An 18,430-nucleotide genomic window follows, 5' to 3' on the forward strand; every position below is an offset into this window, starting at 1 on the left:
TAATTAATGCCTTTGCATAATAGATTTCCAGCTGTTCTATTGCTGGTGTAATGAAAACAGTAGCTGGCCAGTAAAACAAACAGTAGGTGGCTCTAATCGAACTTCATTAGGCATATTCAACTAGGCAATAATTACCTTGAAATGATGAGGAGCTTAAGATGATAATCATGAAAAGACTATGCAAAAATATATTCAATTTAAAGTCAATTCGATATTAATTAAAACATATTTGCCAATATTGTTTGTATATAATTAATACTGAAACATAAAATAACATAAAAAATAATGTATACAAAATTATATTGACTTTAAATTCAATTCATTTGAACATAATTTACAATTGTTTTCGTAATATTTTTATTATAAAAATACGTAAGTATGAAATAATAATCAGTTATTAATTATTTGCTGTTGCTTTGTAATGAAAGCGCTTTGTAATAAATTGAACAATAGATGGCGCTAATCCATTTTTCTTGCAGAGCCTAAAAGTAGGCAATGTTTCCTAACATACATCGCTGTTGCTATTCTGAATGAAAATTAATTTGTTGTTAAATTATAAATACAAATTATAAATAATAATAAGTTTTTAGCAAACTGAATTTAAAATAAGATTGGAAAAGTTAATTTTTTGCTTATGAGAAAAATCGCTGCTCTTCAAACCATTTATTTTTATATATGCTTAGCTCCACAAAAACAACTGTATTTTCTATATTGTTCTTCAACTTTTATTGTTTGAAATTTGAAATGCAGCTATTTTATTTTTGGCAATGAGAAAATGAAACGACGTAGAGTTTGTTTTAAACATTTTAATTGAATTAATTTGTTGTGCTTTTAAATAAATAATTACAATACGCATATTAAATTAAATTACAATAGCTTCTTTTCTAAATTGTTTTTTTGTTGTGTTTTTTTTTATTATTTATTTTTTATTAAAAAAACTTCGTGAAAAAGAAGCGCCTAATCAAATGCACTACATCGAGTAGAGCCATTTGTCAAATTTCTATTAAATAAACTTACGAGCTAAATAATGGTTATGCAATAATTTAGAAAATTATATACAGAGCAAAAGGGAGGGAAAATAAATTAAAGTGCTCAAATGAGTCGTCAACTCTTGTCTTTTTTTGTTATGTTAAATATAAAGTAATTTTCAGAAATGAATAGAGTAATAAATGGACCTAAGTTAAGATTAGTTCTGCTATTTAGTCTGTTGTTTGAATTGTAGCAATTGTGGTGCAGTGTGGTGCAGAAAATGATAATTAATTTGAACTGAAATCGTTGCTTGGGTTATGCGCTAGACTCGATGTGGATGATAGGAGTGCGTGCCCATAACCAAAGAACGAGTTCGAGTTTGAATTGTGTTAAGTTGAGTTGAGTTGAGTTGAGGACTCTGTTCACGATTTGGATATCGTGTGCGGATTTGCTGGGCATTCGCTAAGGATTTAGGCATAATACAGCGATCAAGACTACGATGCGACTAAAATTGTAGAATCTGATTGATCCAGTCTCGGAATTCAGAGATGCGCGTGTAAACGCCTGGCTGATTAGCCTCCGCACAGCCGATGCCCCACGAGATGACGCCGCCCAGATGAAAGCGTTTATCCGACTCGCGCTGCAGCACCATGGGGCCACCAGAGTCACCTGAAAAGTGAGTGAAATCCAATTAGTGGGTGCCATAAATCACATATGCATTAATATGTATATGTATGTATGTGTGTGTGCTCAAGTTTACCTTCACACGAATCGTATCCGCCCTTCTTCCAGCCGGCGCAGATGAATATGTGCGGTATGTGCTCAATGTAACCCGCTGAGCGGTACATGGACTCACAGATGGTATTGTTGATGACAGGCACAGCCACCTCCTGCAGCACGCTCGGCAGTGGGCCATCCTCGTAGAGGCGGCCCCAGCCGGTGACAAAGGCCGTTTGTCCAATAAAGTTCTCATCGCTGTCGGGCACACAGACGGGTATAATGTTCGGCTGGAATACTACGGGCTCGTAGAATCTTAAAGAAAATTGAAAAAGAAAGTAAACAAAAATATAGTAAATTTAGTTAAAGACTTTGCTTTATCTTCGCACTCACCTGAGCAGCGCCAAGTCGTATTCGAAGGTGCGCGGATCGAACTGCGGATGTGAGGCAACAATTTGCACTCGTCGCTCCTGGAAGCCATAGGGCTCCTCTTCCTCAGCCAAGTCGTATTCGCCCAGACGTAACAGCAAATCAGAGGGTGGCACACTGAAAGAGCAGAGACCACGTAGGTTGGTTCGTATAAAAACCGTCTTTATCAGTCAACTTTGAGAGGCACTTACTTGTCAACGCAATGCGCGGCGGTGATTGCCCAGTTCTCGTTGAGCAGCGCTGCGCCACACTTGTGCAGATAGGTTGAGGTGCGCCATTGGCGCAGGGATATCTGCCATGGCCAGCGGCCGAAGGCAGAGTTTGCCCCGCCAACAATGCGCGGCTCAGGGAACATGCGACGGCCGCAGACTGCAAACGAAAAAAGAAACAAAATAATAATGAAGAGATGCTGGGGGATTTTAATAGGCGAGCAGGTCACAATTAAAGTAATGGCCAGAATAACAACAACAACTACAACAATAGCAACAACGGCAAAAAAGTGAAGACTTTAAAACATTTTAATCACTACAACAGGCACTCAGTCATCCAGACGCATGCAATGTAATATGCTTTGGCCAACTCTTTTGGCGTTGCTCTTGTCTTGGCCAGGCCTTGACTTTGGCCAACAGTCAACGGCCTACTTTATGAGCCGCAGCCGACTCGTTTCGTGCATCAAGATATTTCGAAGCTGCTCTCGCAAATCGGTCAACGGGCTTCAAGCCAACCAACGAGCCATGCAGAGAACCACTCCTGACTCATTTCGATGCTCACAGGCTCCAGGAGTGGCGAGTGGCTAGTGGCGAGGGGCGTGGCGTGGGGCATGGAATGGGCTAGCAATCGGACAATCGACTAAGCAGGCACGATAAGCGCAGACAACGTGACCCAGGCGGCACAATGACCGCAACGCCAGTCATTATTGTAAATTATTGCTGTAAAAATTGCCATGGACATGAGTTGTTCTTCTTGGGGCAGTAAAAGCCGCTCTTTGCTTTCTAGAGACTCTGATGATGCTCCTGTGCAGCAGCATCCCTGCAACACACACACACACACACACACACACTCACACACACATACAGTCGAGTTGAGTATCATTCAGTCAGACATAAAGTTCTTACTCAAGGCCAATGTTCAGCCTTCAAATTGAATTTAATGGCCACGCATCTTTGTCTTATGGCCAAAGTCTGGTGTATTAATAGAATTCTGCGCTCTGCAGCAAACTAGTTTCGTTTTGTTCTTCATATTTGTTCACAAGCTATGCGCTTCAATATGGGGTATATTTGCTAGTATATAAGATGGGAGCATCTCATTTGCATGATAAGGATGCCAGTTGAAACGAGCTCTAATCTTTCTTTTATTCTACAAGACTTTTACCTATTTGTATATATGTATTTTATAAATTTATAAAAAATCCTCAACGATATATATTTTTATCTGTTTTTTTGTCAAATATATATGTCTATATAGCCTATAGCTAAGCCTATAAGCTCTAAGATATCATAATTTGAAATCTATATTCCTTGTTTATATGCAATTTCGTTCAAAGTAAAATATAAATATTATAGCCATATAGAAAACCTAGAGCATACAGTCTTCGCCTAGTTAGCTTGAAATATTATTATCTTCCTTTTTTCGCTCTTTTTCCTATTTTTGTTCTTTGCTCTGGCTGTGCATCAATGAAGAAGCAATGCATGTTGAACTCACCTTCCCGGTAGTCGACGCCCTCCAAGCCGGTGGCAGGCGCTACGGTCGTGTTGCCAGCTGCATCGATTGTCGTTGTATTCGGCTCCTCGCCGCTGTAATCCGTTGTGGTGCTGCTGCCGCTTGACTCGCTGCTTGAATCTGTGTAAGACGACGTTGAGGATACTAATTCCAAGCGTTCCGTTGTTGTTGTTGTTCTTGTTGTGGTTGTTGTTGGTGGTGTTCTTGTAGTCGTTGTTGTTGTTGTTGCTGGGGCTGCTGTTGTTCTTGTTGGTGGTGCATCTGTGGTTTTGCTTGTTACAGTTGTTCTTGTTGTGGTTGTTGCTGTTGGTGTTGTTGTCGCCGTTGCTGGCGTTGTTGCCGCTGGCCTGGGCGGCTTTGTGGTTCTATGCGGCTTGCTAGTAACCATTGTCTCCATCTCCTCCTGACTCTGACCCGACTCAGAATTGCCACCGCTGCCGCTGCCACCGCTGCTGGTGCTGACGCTGGTGGCCACCGAGATAACCACCTTGTCTGTGGCGCTGGGCGTTGCTGCAATTAGAGTTCGATTCATGTTTTATCGTGCTTTGTGCCACGTTTTACCTGCACCACTTACCTGTGCCAGCGCCCGTCGTCTTGTTGTTGTACAACTCGGGCAACAAAGTGGGCAACGGCACCCAATCTCCGGCCGATTGTCCTGGCTGCCAATCGCTGCTAATGGTTGCATTCGTAATGGGTTCCGCTTCAACATCTGTCCAGGTGATCAGACCTGGTTTTTTGGTGGTGCTAACACCACTTGCTGCTGTTGCTGTTGCCGTGGTGCCAACTGTTGCTGTTGGTTTTGCTGGCAATTTGGGCGCTTCGGTTGTGAGCAGCGGTGCAGCGGTTGTTGTTGTTGTTCTTCTTGTGGTGGTTGTTGGCGCTGCTGTGGTGCTGGTGGCTTTTGTTGTATGTCGGCGCGTGGGCTTGGGCGTGGTTGTTATCGTTGTTGTTGTTGTGGGTGTTGCTGTTGTAGTCGTGCTGCTGCTGCTCGCTGGCTTTTTGGGCGCCGTTGTTGTTCTTGTTGCTGTCGTGTGGCTGCTGCTGCTGCTGGTGGTTGTTATTGGTCTGCGCGTGACTTTTGGGCCGGTGGTTGTTGGTATCACATCAGCCAGCACCACGGGCACCTTGACTATCTCGCCCGTTGGCTTTGGCTTCGGCCTGGGCGCCAAGGGCAGCTTGGTGGTTGTTGTTGCTGCAGACGTGCTCGATGTGGATGCTGTTGAGGTGGTGCCAAGGGTGCCGCTGGTGCTGTTAACGGGCTTGCGAACGGGCAGTGTTGTTGCTGTGCTGCTGGTGGTGGTGCTGCTGCTGCTGTTGTCGATTGGCTTGCGCGTTGCTGTTGTTGTGTTTACGGCGGTTGTTGTTGTTGCCGGCTTCTTGGCAGGCGCTGGGCGTCTGCTAGACTGCGGCTTGTGGGGTTTGGGCGTTGTGGTGCGTAATGGTGGGGTTGGACGCGCTGTTGTTGTTGTCGTTGTCGTCGTCGTCGTTGTCGTTGTTGGTGCAGCTGTGGTTGTTGTTGCTCTGGTGGTTGTTGTTCGGCTTGTTGTCTTAGCAGCAGTGGAACTACTGCTGCTACTGCTGCTGCTGCTGCCAGCGGTGGGCCTGCTGTACCGCCGAGTGGTTGTCTCCGGTAAGCGATTGGTGGGCTCGGTGGCAGATGGCGTGGTTGTCTCCACAATCTGGAAGGTGACAAACTTGCTCGGCACTGTGGTGGTTTCAATGCGCTGCTCCAAAGCTGGTCCAGTGGTTAGCATTGGTCGCGTGGTAGTGGTGCGACGACGATGCGGCTTCACAGTGGTTGTTAGCTTGGCTTCTTGAATGGGTTTAACTGTGGTGCGCACCACAAAATGCGAGTTCTTGTGGGTGGTGTGCGGAGTGCTGGGCCGACGCGTCGAACTGAACGAGTGGGTTGTACTGCTGCCCGAAGTACTGCCACTGCTGGTGGTGCTGCTGCTGGCACTAGTGCTGGTGGTGCGCACTGGCTTCAGGCTGCTCAAATAACTCTGAGTTACATTCTTGAGCAGTTCGCTGGCTGTATTTTGCTGCTGCTGATAGTTGTGGTGGTGCGTGGTGCTGCTCTCAGTGGTAAGCTTGAAGAGAGTGCTAGTGGGCAACGTCGTGGACTCGTGAGAGAAATGCGAAATGGTATTCTGATCGATGCTATTGTCGCTTATCTCCGGCGCAAACAGCGAAGCCTCCTCCTGTGAGGGAGCGAGAGAGAGAGAGAGAAGGGGGCAGAGAGTGAGAAAGATTGTTGTGTGGTTAGTCGATTATGCTAATTATAGTGCTTGCAGCTGCGCACTTACCTTCATGGCACAACACGAGCCAAAGTAGAAGCGATCGATGCAGGTGCCCAAGTGCGTGCCATTCTGCTTGATGCAATCGATGGCAAACATGCAGACGCCCGAGCGTCCCGATTTGCGCACTATGCACGGCAGATGGCGTATATTGCGACCGGATTGAACTGCAAGGCAAAAGGGAAATGTTTATTAATAAACTGAATGATAATCAGAAGAGATATGGAGGTGGAGAATACAAAGATTATAAATGTATATATTTGGCGCTGTCTCTTCTTTGGAAAGGAGTTAAGTAACTGAGAACTTGCGACCTGTATGTGTATGTATGTACATATGCTTTATTTGTAGTGTAGTATCGCTATCATTATGAACTCAAGTGTATATTATAATTATTTATGTATTTATCTATTATGTTAATACAAGCTCTAAAGCTTACATTTATACGAGATTCTCTCTCTCTCTCTCTCTCTCTCTCTCTCTCTCTCTCTCGTTCTCACTCACTCTAAATATAATTTTAAATTAAACATTTCCCATGCACCTTAACAAACTTATTTAAGCACAATCTCTAATATACTCCAGCAGACTCTAGCAAAATCTTGTTTAATTTTCACAGACAACAACTCTGTTTTATTAAGTAATTATAAATTTCGCTCAGTGCAGAGTACGACTCGCTTGACAAAATGAAATGAAATGCGCGTTTTGCGTTCTGCTCTGTATTCCTATTTGCTATTCTGATGCTCCAAGCCGTTTCCGTTTGTTTGGGGCGATTAACGCCATCAATTTGTACGCCAATTTAAGGCAAACATTTACCGTTAGGCAAGCCGTTATAGCAAGTGAAAATGAAGTGGCAACAACAAAGCAAATAGAGAGAGAGAGATAGAGAGAGAGGGAGACAGAGGTTTAGCTGAAGGGCGACAGCTAGGCGCGAGGAGGCAACAACAGACAAGAATAGTAACAGCATGTACAACAGTAGCGTTATTATTATTATTATTATAATTATTATTATGGTGCTTTTTATTTATTTATGAATTGCCACTTTAAGAATGAACAACGAGTCGCATGTATTTTGTAATGGAGCCAGCAGTCTTTGAACTTATGTAATTGCAGACGACACTTTAAAGAGAAAGACGCACGCAGGCACAGTGTGTGTGAGAGAGAGAGGGCGAAACGAAAGACTTGAGCAACGAACTCGGCGCCCCATGTGAAGAACCTTTTGTTTGCAGTACGCACACGATCATAAATAAAGCGACACAGCTTGCGAGCTGCCGCCGCAGCTACCATGTCTGGCATCGCGTTAAGCTCAAGTTAGTTGGCATATAAATTTTCGCGCGATTTACTCGTATTTCAATGTTAAAGCGAGAAGCACTGCAGCGGCCTGAGCAGCGCTGAGCGTTTATTGAACTTTAACTGTAAAGCTGATGTATACAAAGCTTTATTGGTTATGCAATTAACACGAAATGCTGATATATTGTATGAGGCAGCGCAAAACAAATGACTTAAGACACGAACTGGCCAAGAACTCAACAAAAACCCAAAAAACCGAAAAAAAAAATCAAATGCCGGCCCAATACACACACACACACACACGCACACGCATACATTTATGAGATTATATATTTTTGTAGTCAAAACTTTGTCACGTTTCATAGACAACGCATGGCAGCGCAGTTAGCGTCGACGTCGCCGTCACCGTCGGCGTTAGCGTTGGCGTTGGCTCAGCTTTTTCTTTAGCTTCTTCGCCTGGTTCTGCTGCTGCTGCTGCTGTTTGCATTTCGTTTTGTGGCTTTTTGGGTCAACAACTTAGCATATGTTTTGCTAGCCACTCGCCAAGCGACACGAACAGCCTACCAAGCAGCCGATGAGGCAGCCAAAAGCAACGGGCCAGCTAAACCTCTCGAGCTGGAGGCCCAGACCCGCATTGCAATGTCGGAAATTCGTTTTTGGCATGCGAATGACGACGAGCCACATTTTCTTTGGCGGGGCAACTCGATCGTGGCGGCTATTGAAATTGGGTCAGGCGCTGACCTCAGCGTAGGCGTGGCCCGAAGTGTTAGAGGCGCTGAGAATGAGTTCATGGCTGACATTGCTTTTTCTCCTTCTTCTTCTTCTTATATATATTTTTATTTATTTCCCTTTCACTTGGCGTCGATTTACTTTCCGCTTTCTGCGCCGCATCTTGCCAGATATAAGATATATATATATACATTTATATACTTTTTTTTTTTTTATTATTATTGTGTTTGTTGTTGTTATTGTCTTTTGGTCCATTGCGAGTCATAAAAATGAAATGCCTGCCACCTTGACGCAGCCACTGGCAATGGCTTGTTGCTGTTGTTGTTGTTGTTGTTGTTGTCTGGCACACGCTTTCTTGCGGCTGCGCTGCTGGCTTATTTTTATGGCAACATTCTTTGATGGTTGACCTCAATTGCTTTTGCTCGCTGACGTTTGGCCGTTTGTCCGTTTGCCCGTTTGCCGGCATTGCCAGTTTTGGCTCACTGTTTGCTTTTGCTCAGCCAAGAAAGTTGTCTGTGTGTGTGTCGGTGTCTGTGTGTGTGTGTTGTTTGGTAGTTTTATTTTCAAAACTCTCGCGATCTGTGAACTGTGATGCTGCTGTAACTGCCTCAAGCTCTGCTTACTGCCCATTGCCCATTGTTGGCGGCAAATTGGCAGCTGTCGCTGCGGCTAACACATGTCTTATGAAGAGGAAGTGCTAATAGCATCTGAGTTTGATTCTTAATGGCTATGACCCAATTAAGCTACGCTCAATACGCAACGCTTGTCGCCGCTCTGCATCATTAATTTTGATTACTTTCATTTGAGACGCCACAAGAGACCAGCGAACACACGAGAGCAGCCCGAAACTATTGGCCATTTGCTCAAACACAAAAAAAAAAAAACAAGTTTGTGTCTTCAGTCATTCGTTTTTTTATTTTTTATTTTGGCAATCAAATCTGATGGCGCTCAGTTGCTACCAATTCTGGTTCTAGCGCAACTATGAGCATGGCCAATGGCCATTAACAGCCTTCTGCTTGCTGCTAAGCTTAAGTTTTATGCCAGGGTTTAGTTTTTCCAAAGTGCCAAAGTCGTGAATTTTGATGGCATAGAAGCAAAAATTTTGATTACACTACTTAAGCTGCTTTCTAGATGGCAAGCTTTAGCTAATGTAGCTATTCACATTTTCTTTATATGGAGTACTATTTGATGGATTGTGAAAAAAAAAAAATCCTTTAAATAGTAGAAAAATACTTTAAAAAACTAAAACTTGTTAGCTGTTTGTCTATTTGAACTAAAAAATAAAACTAAATAATAAAAAATATATAGTTTTTTAAGAGACGTAGATTTAAGAAGTTACATAGATATGTTCACTAGTCAAGAGACGTAGATCTAAGAAATTCAGAATTTGCGTTGATCTGTTCACTATATTACATAGAGAAATCCCTTAACAAATATCTCTCTATCTTCCCATCTTTTAGTTTAAGTAAAATTAATTTTATATTCCCTATCTTCAGCTGTACAATTTTCACAAAATTGCATATGCTTTTGTTTCATTTCATTGTTTCGAAGAAACGCGCCCCATAAATATGAAAAGAGAGTATTCGAGTAAAGAGATTTTTTGTTTAATAGCCTACGTGAGAGAAAGTGCTTGAGTTCTGGGGAAAACCTGTCAACAGGCGCTGCGGACAGAGCGGCCGCAGCCCCAGCCTCAGCTAGCGTGATGTCTTTATACGCCACGTCTCTTGAGTGATTCCAGTGAAATGCTGCCAAAGCTGGCCACTTGGCTGGCTGCTGCTCAATTTGACAGCTTCATAATTATCTTGCTACTTACACTGCGCTAAGCTGGGATTATCCACAAAAACGGGGCTCGCCTCCAGCGCCGGCAGCAGCAGCATCAACAGCAGACTGCCCAGCGCCAGGATGACGATGATGCTGCTGTGCGTATTTGTGGCAGTTCTGCTGTTGATCGATGCGGGCTGGGTTTGGGTTGAGATGCTGCGGCTGCTGCTGCGGCTGCTGCTGCTGCTGCTGTTGTCGTCTGCTCCACTTTTGCTTGCCATTGTCGTGGTATCTCTAGCTCGGTATCTGTATTTGTTAGTCAGCTGCTGCTGCTGCAACGCACCCATCTGCAAATGGAAAATAAACATTTATGAATCATTGCGGCAAATGAATGTGAAACGTTTTACGGCCCTGATCCGTATTCAAATTAAAACTAAACACGGAATTTCTACCGCTCAGTCATGGGCACGGCAAATATAACAAGAAATACAACAAAAGCAACAACAACAACAACAACAATAACATTCAGGCAGCAAGTGCGTAGAAGTTTCTGTGGATGACTCAAGCTCTTGATGTAGGTGAAAGTCGTTCGTTTCGAGTGACTTGCATATGCAAAAACCAAAAAATAAAGGAAAGAAAAAATTTTTGAAATGAAAACAACAAAAAATATGAATAAATAATAACAAACGTCTAGAAGCAAAGAAAGTCTTTCTACAACTTAAAGCACTTAAGTTACGCTTCAGAAGTTATCTAACAATTGTGAGAAAATATATGTAGATAAGTGTGAAAAGAACTTTGTTTGGGAGATGGAAGAGCTTTTATATTTTAGATTTGAGTGGAGATGTTGGAGCGATTTAGTAGAGAAATTGGTGTGATCATTTCAGCTAAAGGTTTCTATATATAAACTATGCTGAGCAATTTTGATGAGAGTGATTCATATATATTATTTATAGAGATAAATGTATGCTTGATATGCGAAAAAGGAAAAAAAAATTCAGATTCATTTCGTGAATGTATATCTGCATATGTGTCCAATCTTCACCTTTTTAATTATTATAATATTTTATGCGAATGAATAAGATCTCAAAATCTGACTTCCTCGTCATTGTGTTTTTGTGAAAATTTACAGATTATTAAAATGTCTTAAGAGCGACATTAATGCAACTTTTTACGTTAGCCTGATCAAACGCAACACTTAAAAGTTATACACGGTTGTACCCATCTGGCAAGGACATAGATCTTTTGAGAAATGCGTCGTACAGGCCGCCTTAAGCCTTGAGGGATATCATATGCCAAAGTCTTTCCTCCAACACATGTTTACTTAAGTAAGACTAAACAACTCTAATATATAATGAAATTAGTTATTTTACAATTTAAATACATTTGATTACTAAATACATTGCAATTACCAGTCCTTAGACCTAAACCAACCAAACAAATGCCAATATATATCAACTTGAGTTTCACCAAATACCAATACAAAGAAAACCCAACAATAGTGCAGCGTGACTAACTGAAAATGCCCTTGGCTAAAAAAGCAGAAAAAAAGTTGTATAGCAACACAGCGAAAAGAAATTTGAAATGAAGCTTGCAAATAAAATGGTTAGGGACAGGTATGCGTATGTGTAATTTAAGCACCTGCGCAGGTAACATTGTTTCAGCGGCTGCTGTTGCTATTGTCGCTGTTATCGAGTGTTTAGTCATGCCCAAAGTAGCTGATGGAAAGCAAAAGTGTGTGTGTGCGTAGAAAGCGCACAACAACGTGCTAATGGGCAGCTCGATATATACATATTGGTATACCCACATATGTATATGCCCAGCATAAGCGGGAACTACAAGTTGTATAAGCGTTTATATAACTGTACAAAGTGCAAACGAGTGTGTGCTCACAAATGCTGCAACTGGTTCTCAGTGCGTTAAAGTTCAAGATACGACTAATTGATGAACGGGTGATGCTGCTGGTGTTGCTGCTGCTGGAATTGCTGCTGCTGAAGAAAGTTTCAGGCATGACAAATGTACAGATATGATGACATAAACTGTAACAATCAAAGAAAGCGCAACAAAAGAAGAAATGTACACGGCGGGGAGGTAACTCAATATAGACTCGCTGATGATGAGTTGACTGAATCTAACTGGAATTGGTAACGAACCGAAGGCGGCCCAACCTGCTGATGAGCAGCACTTGGCTCACACGCTGTGTGTGTGTGTTTGTTGCCTTTGGCGACGTTGTTTTCATTGATCCGTAAGCAGCAGCCGTAGCCGTAGCCGCAGCAGCAGCAGCATTAGAAGTTAGCTGTGTGTTTGCCCCTCGCTATCTCTGTCTCTCTCCCACTCTATCCTGCTCTCTTTTTGTTACTCATCTGCTCACACGCTCGTCACGATCTGCAGCGTTGAGCAATTCGCTGTCGCGCTGCGTTTGTTTGGAGCGTTTTCTTTACCCAACAAGAACAACAACAACAACAACGATTGCTGCTGCTGCTGCTGCTGCTGTTGCTCGTGTTCTTAGGAGCTGCGTTGCGTAATACGGTCATTGACATTGGGCCAGAACCGTTGCCCGCAGCTTAAAGGCATTTTATATATTTTTTAACCGCATGCGGCTTGTGCAAAAAAAAGTGTATATAATGCCATAAAATGTTGTTTAGCTTAAATATAAAAGTCTAAAACAACAAGCATAAAAAAGTACATTTCATTTGTTTCAAGTGTGGCTCTAAGCTTGTCTATATACCCTGTAGAAAGCGAATATATATACATAAATATATAAATACATATAGTATACAAAATTGCTTCTATAAAAAATATTGCAAATTAAATGGCTTATATATCATATTCATATTTATTCCCATATATAGTATTTATTAACTTAGGCTCATGATCTATGCCTAAGCGTACTTTCAGTATCATTTCAGAAACCAAATCACATTCAGAACATCAGCTGTGCTTTCGGGCTGGCCTAAAGCGCTCTTGTTCTTGATGCTGGCATTTGGTTCGCTAATGGGCGTTGTCTTAGGCGCAATTAAATATAATTTAAGCAATTTCCCATGAGATGCAGAAAGAGACACAGCGAGCAGACAGAGATGCAAAGAGAGCGAAAAAAACAGAACGGAAGCTATAAAATATATCCGCATGAACGCAACGCTGATTGCTTTTAATTAGGTGTCAGAATCGCCAGATAATTGCAGTTCAAAATAAAATTGGTGGGATTTAAGATGAATGATTTGAGTTATCACCGAGCAAACATCTCTCTCACACACACACACACACACACACTCACAGGCAAATGGCTTTTGTTTAGTCGCTATGCGAACGAACGGCTTTTTGTGTATTTGGGTCACGTTCTTGGCTTGGCCATATAGATATCAGATGCGTGTAATTGTATTCGCGTTCCATTTCGAGAAATGTGCAAATTAACATGAATTTTGCGGCTACTGTCGATAAACCAGTCGTCGGAATGGCAGACAGATGGACAGGCGGACAGGCGGACGAGCGGACACGTGAGTGGCTGAGAATATCATTAAAGTGGGTCACACACAGATGATTTGCATGATTGTGTGTTCTTTTTTCTTTTTATTATTGAATTGAGCTGGAGAGCTGCTGAGCGGCTGAGTAGGCGTTGCCTGAAAACAATTAAGTAATTTCCACCTGGGTAAATAAAAATTTGATGTTTATTTCCACTCGACATGTTAAAAGTGAAATTACAAGTTGATTTTATTTATTTATTTTTTTCTTCTTGGGAACTTTTATTTTGTGTGTTTGAATTTTTATTAAAAAGTCATTTGTATGTATTTGTGTGTGTGTGTTTGTGTGTATAACACTTGCCTTAAATAAAAGCGAAAGCCACACAAATTGTACTTTTTTATAAGGCAGCTCTTCTTTCCCTCTCTCTCTCTGTCTCTGCTAGCATATGAATATACGTATATGCATATACACATATACATCTATTTATATATAGACAACTTTATTAGTTTAAAAGAAAAGTGAAATGCATGCAGAAAGCACAATATTGTCACATCAAATTAGCCAAAAAAGAAGAAGAGGCTAAATGAAAGAGAGAAAGAAGAGGAAGCAGGTGAACAATAGAATTATGCCATATGATATTTGGTCGAGCGCACATAATCAGAAACCAGAAGTGCGTCCACTTTTGCTGCTGCGACGCTGCCTTCAACTTGGCTTTCATTTCTGTGGCTGGTTACCAAAAACGGCTTTGGAGAAATTTTGAATGGGTTTGTCAGTCTGTGTGCGACTATGTGTGTGTGCGTTTGTGTGTGTGTGTCTATATAATGTATGCTGTCTATTGCTAGCTGCGGGATGCGGGAGTTCATTAGTTCAGTTAGCTCTAGAAAGCCAAGTCGAAAGAGGCACAAAATGGAAAAACACTTGTTGAATGTGCTTGGCCAAAACAAAAGACTTAAGGCACAAACTTGCAAACGACAAAATTTCTCAATTGCAGCGCAATTTCTTATAATTAAGATGGGCGGGCGTGCAGGAGGCAGCCTGCTCTGCTGCAGCTGTAACTGGAGCTGGAGCAGCACAAGATGCTGTTGCTGCTGTTGCAACAGCATCTGCTACAAGAGGCAGGCACTTCTTGTCTCATGCTGGCAAAACCAGAATAAGCTGAAATGCAAATAATGCTCAAGGCGCTGCTGTGGCTGCCACAAATGGGGGGAGTTCGCTCAGTGGCCGCAGCCGTTGAAGCCTCTGCATTTTAGACCAAAGTCAAAGCCAAGCGACAGCCACAACAGATGCAACAATAACAACAAGACGAACAGCTAGCAGACCAGTTCCAAAAAGAAGTTTTTGCTCTTGTGTCTTGTTGGCTCCTGCTGATGCTGCTGCTGCGGCTGCGGCTGCTGTGGCAATTGAAACACTTGCCGCTGTTGTTGTTGTTGTTGCTCTTGGTGCTGTTGCTGCATTGATTGTTGTTGCTGTTGTTCTGGTTGTTGTTGCTTTTACGAGGAATTTCAATAAAAATTTGCAGCACAAGGCAACTTTTGCTTTGGACTCGTTTGGCTTTGGCCGTTGATCAAAATCAAGGCGCTTGAACTTGTTGTTGCGGCTCTGCTCTTGTTTAGCAGCAAGTTGATGCTGCTGCTGCTCCTTCTGTTGCAGTTAGTTGCAGTTATGCGCAACTATTGTTTGTGTGTGTGTGTTTGTGTATGTCTCTAATTGACTTGTACGTGGTAGAAAGTGCGGCGCAGCTACTTAACACACACACACATATACAGCAAAGGGGCGCGCGTATCTGACGGATGCGTATCTAAAGATTTGTTTGTGCCTTTTTGTTGTTGTTGTTACTGCTTTATCTTTTGCATTTACTTGCGTGTATTTTCGGTTGTTGCTTTGTTGTTGTTGGGGTTTTTTTGTTTGTTTTTACTGTAGTTGAAACTTCACTGGCAACTATTTTGGGGTCATTTCTTTTAATTTGATGCCGCACTGTTATTATTATTCTATGTTTTTGTTGGCATTATGTTTCTCTCAGCTCTTAACTCTTCGTACGGCTCTTTGTTTTGTTAGTTTCTTATATATGATTTTTTATTTTTTTTTATGAGTTTCTTCACTTTTGGCTTTTGTTTGACACTCACGCTGCTTGAATTCTGTGCTTTCGTTGATTGCTCTCTCTCTCTCCGTTGCCTCGCTCGCACAGGCTGCCTTTTGTTTTGAGCACACGAAAAGATATATATATCAAGTTAATATATATATTTATATGATATGGAAAAGGGGGAGGAAAAAAAACTCTTGTTCACGCGATGCCGGGCTTTGTGGTGTGAAAGGATTGTAACTTTTGTTTACTTTGCCTTTTTCGCTATGCAGCTACGCACTGGCCAAGCCAATTTGAGGCCAATAACTGAAGTTCTACGGACACTCACGCGCACTCACACTCGCACACACACACGCGCGCGCGATACGAACACAGGCACGCACACACATACACACGCTCACACACACGAAATCGACGTAACCGAAGGCGAAGCAATTCGATGCCGAAGAGGAGCCAAAGACCGCGTTGAGTTGCGCACGTCTGGAGAGAAGCGCGCATACAAAAGATCCACACGCCAGTCGAAGTCAGCTAAAGCCAAAGACACAAACTCCGACGGCAGCGTTGGCGTCGCAGTCGCAGTCGCTGCGCTGCTGCTGCTGCTGTTGCTGAGATTTTGCGACTGCGCTGCGAACGGCGCTGAAGAACGACAAAGCAAAATTGGTAGTAGCTATAGAAGCAACACACACGCACGCACACACACACGCACACACACCCATAGAGGGGGCCACTTGCGCATATAGAGAGCCACAACATGTGCGCATGCGTAGCCGGGCGATGCCGGCGTCGGCAGCGGCTGCGACTGCGACGCTAGTTAGAGCTTCGCGCATAACGGTTTCCATTAAGGCCAGTTCACAAAATGGTGAGAACAACAAACGCTAGGCGGCTGTTGTTGTTGTTGTTGTTGTTACTGTTGCTGCTGTAGCTGTTGCTTATTCAAATGAACAGTCACACACACACACAGACACACACACACACATGCTGGCACACTCTCTCGCTGCTCTCTTGTTGTCACAGCCACAGCCACAGCTGATTGGCGGCATTTGTATGCGACGACTGTGGCTGCGGCAGGGCGGCGGGGCCATACAGCTGAAGTTTGGGGTTAACAGCGCTTTCACATTAAAATAGCAAGAAGCAGCGACAACAACAGCAACAATAACAACAACAGCAACGCAGCGCAGTTGTTAACTTGGGAGTCGCTCGCTGGCTTTTTCTTTAATATATATATATGTGTGTATATATATCTTTTTTTTGGTGTGTGGTGCAAATGAATGGTGCTCACACAGCCTGTCGCCATTCTTTGTTCAACTAACTGACGCGCTGTGTGTGTGTGTATGTATTGTTTGTGTTATAATTTATGCACGTCTTCAGGTTAAGAAAGTCAAACTTTATTAATGCTGCTGTTAGTTCTCTCTCTCTCTCTCTCTCTCTGTCTGTGTTTGTGTTTGTGTGTGTGTGTGCATACCTGTTTATGCTGGCGGCTGATAAGAGTTGTTAGCAATTTAGCTGCACTTGTTGCTAATTATGTACATGACTGTAAAAAACACGCACACACACACACGCACACACATAGAGAGAGGCATTTTAATGCATTTTTAAGCAGTTTTCAAGCAGTTTGTTTATGTTTATACTTAGCCAATTTGCAGCTTAATTAACCGCAACAACAACAACAATAACATGCATAAATCATGTTCAATCAATCACTTGAATCAATTTCATTTAATAACACATCATTTGGCATGGGTTTATCTGATTAAAGCGCGGCTCATTTCATATTGTGAATATTATTTTTTTTTTTATGCTTTTGTATTCTTAGTTTTGTTTATAAATTAAGCAATCGACGCACAACAAACGCTTTGAACTTGAGAGACCTTGACACTGGCGCTGCTTCACAGCGACTGAGCGCAGGCCCAGCCAGCCGCAAGCAGGCAACAAGTTGCGCCCAGTTGTCCAGCGCTTTGGACAAGAGGAGCAACAAACAACAGCAGAAGTCGACGTCAGGCAGAGCCAGGCCGAGGCAGGCAAACAAGCAACAAAGAAGTGGAATTCATTTGTTGTGGATGCCAAGAGCACAAGAAGCGAAAGAGAGTGTATGAGAGAGAGAAAGAGAGAGAGAGAGAGAGAGAGAGAGAGAGAGAGAGAGAGAGAGAGGCAGAGAAGCTGTGCCTGATAAGCCACGCTGAGTCAAGCGGTTAATTAGCCAAACTTCTGTTGATTATGTTATTTGATTTGATTTTCTATAAAACTGTTTACCGAAACACATACACACACATATATATATAAATAACGCACGCTGCTGACTGCTGCCCCATGCCGTTCGGCTGCCACAACGGAAGTTGCATCATTAGAAATTCTGAGCATGCCTCATTGTGGCTCACCTGTTGGTCGCCCGCTTGCCACATTTTGTGCTGCACTTGCGTTTCTGGGAAGATGTGACTGCTGCCTGCTGTGTGTTTGCTTTCATTTTGGTGTTGCGGCTGCTTCAATTTCTATTTATCTTTTCTCCCTTTCGTTCTTATCACGATTCTGTGTTATTTGTTTTTCTTAATATTTGATTTTGAATCTGCCGCACAAGCTGTTTAAACTGTGTAAATATTCCGTAGAGCTGCCAACTTGTTGTGCAGGCTGTTCAGAGTAGAGCAGCGAAATTTTTATGACCGCTCAAAAGTATGCAAAGGTTTTTAGTATTGAAAGCAAGTTTGTGTCTTAAGTCTTTTGTTTAGTCAGCTGAATTTTGAAAGAGAAAACGTTGAAATGGTTTTCTTTTAATCAAATTAATGATATTTTAATGTGTTTACAATTCACTAAATTATTTGGCAGCGAGTTTGTGTCTTGAGTCTTTTGTTTGCCTAGCTCATGTTAAAATGGGAAATTTTGAAACTCATATATATACTTACATATATGTTGTATATATGTTTTATTAAAAATATTTAAATATATGTACATATATTGTAGAGCGGGAAAATATGCATATTTTGTTTATGTTTATTTA

The 18,430-nt window shown here is 42.4% G+C and overlaps 1 protein-coding gene across 6 annotated transcripts; it reads right to left on the minus strand.

Annotated features, from left to right (window-relative positions):
* Positions 1–791: 791 nt before the first annotated feature.
* Positions 792–17,389, minus strand: Np (serine protease notopleural). Of its 6 annotated transcripts, none has more exons than XM_089261336.1 (10): positions 17,285–17,347; positions 15,485–15,551; positions 9,958–10,252; positions 6,141–6,298; positions 4,409–6,035; positions 3,817–4,344; positions 2,307–2,484; positions 2,080–2,232; positions 1,730–2,001; positions 792–1,638 (listed from the first exon to the last, which is right to left on the minus strand). In XM_089261336.1, exons 3-10 carry the CDS (start codon positions 10,250–10,252, stop codon positions 1,475–1,477), a joined length of 3,375 nt encoding a protein of 1,124 aa, XP_089117462.1. In that variant the 5' UTR covers positions 15,485–15,551; positions 17,285–17,347; the 3' UTR covers positions 792–1,474. The 6 variants fall into 6 exon arrangements, with proteins under 6 accessions (XP_089117462.1, XP_089117464.1, XP_089117463.1 ...); XM_089261338.1 differs by having other exon boundaries at positions 15,219–15,551; positions 17,285–17,330; XM_089261337.1 differs by lacking the exon at positions 17,285–17,347 and adding an exon at positions 15,693–16,592.
* Positions 17,390–18,430: the final 1,041 nt, after the last annotated feature.

The sequence above is a fragment of the Drosophila navojoa genome, chromosome 5, assembly GCF_054131105.1.
Source record: "Drosophila navojoa isolate 15081-1374.11 chromosome 5, UAZ_NAV_1.0, whole genome shotgun sequence".
NCBI lineage: Eukaryota > Metazoa > Arthropoda > Insecta > Diptera > Drosophilidae > Drosophila > Drosophila navojoa.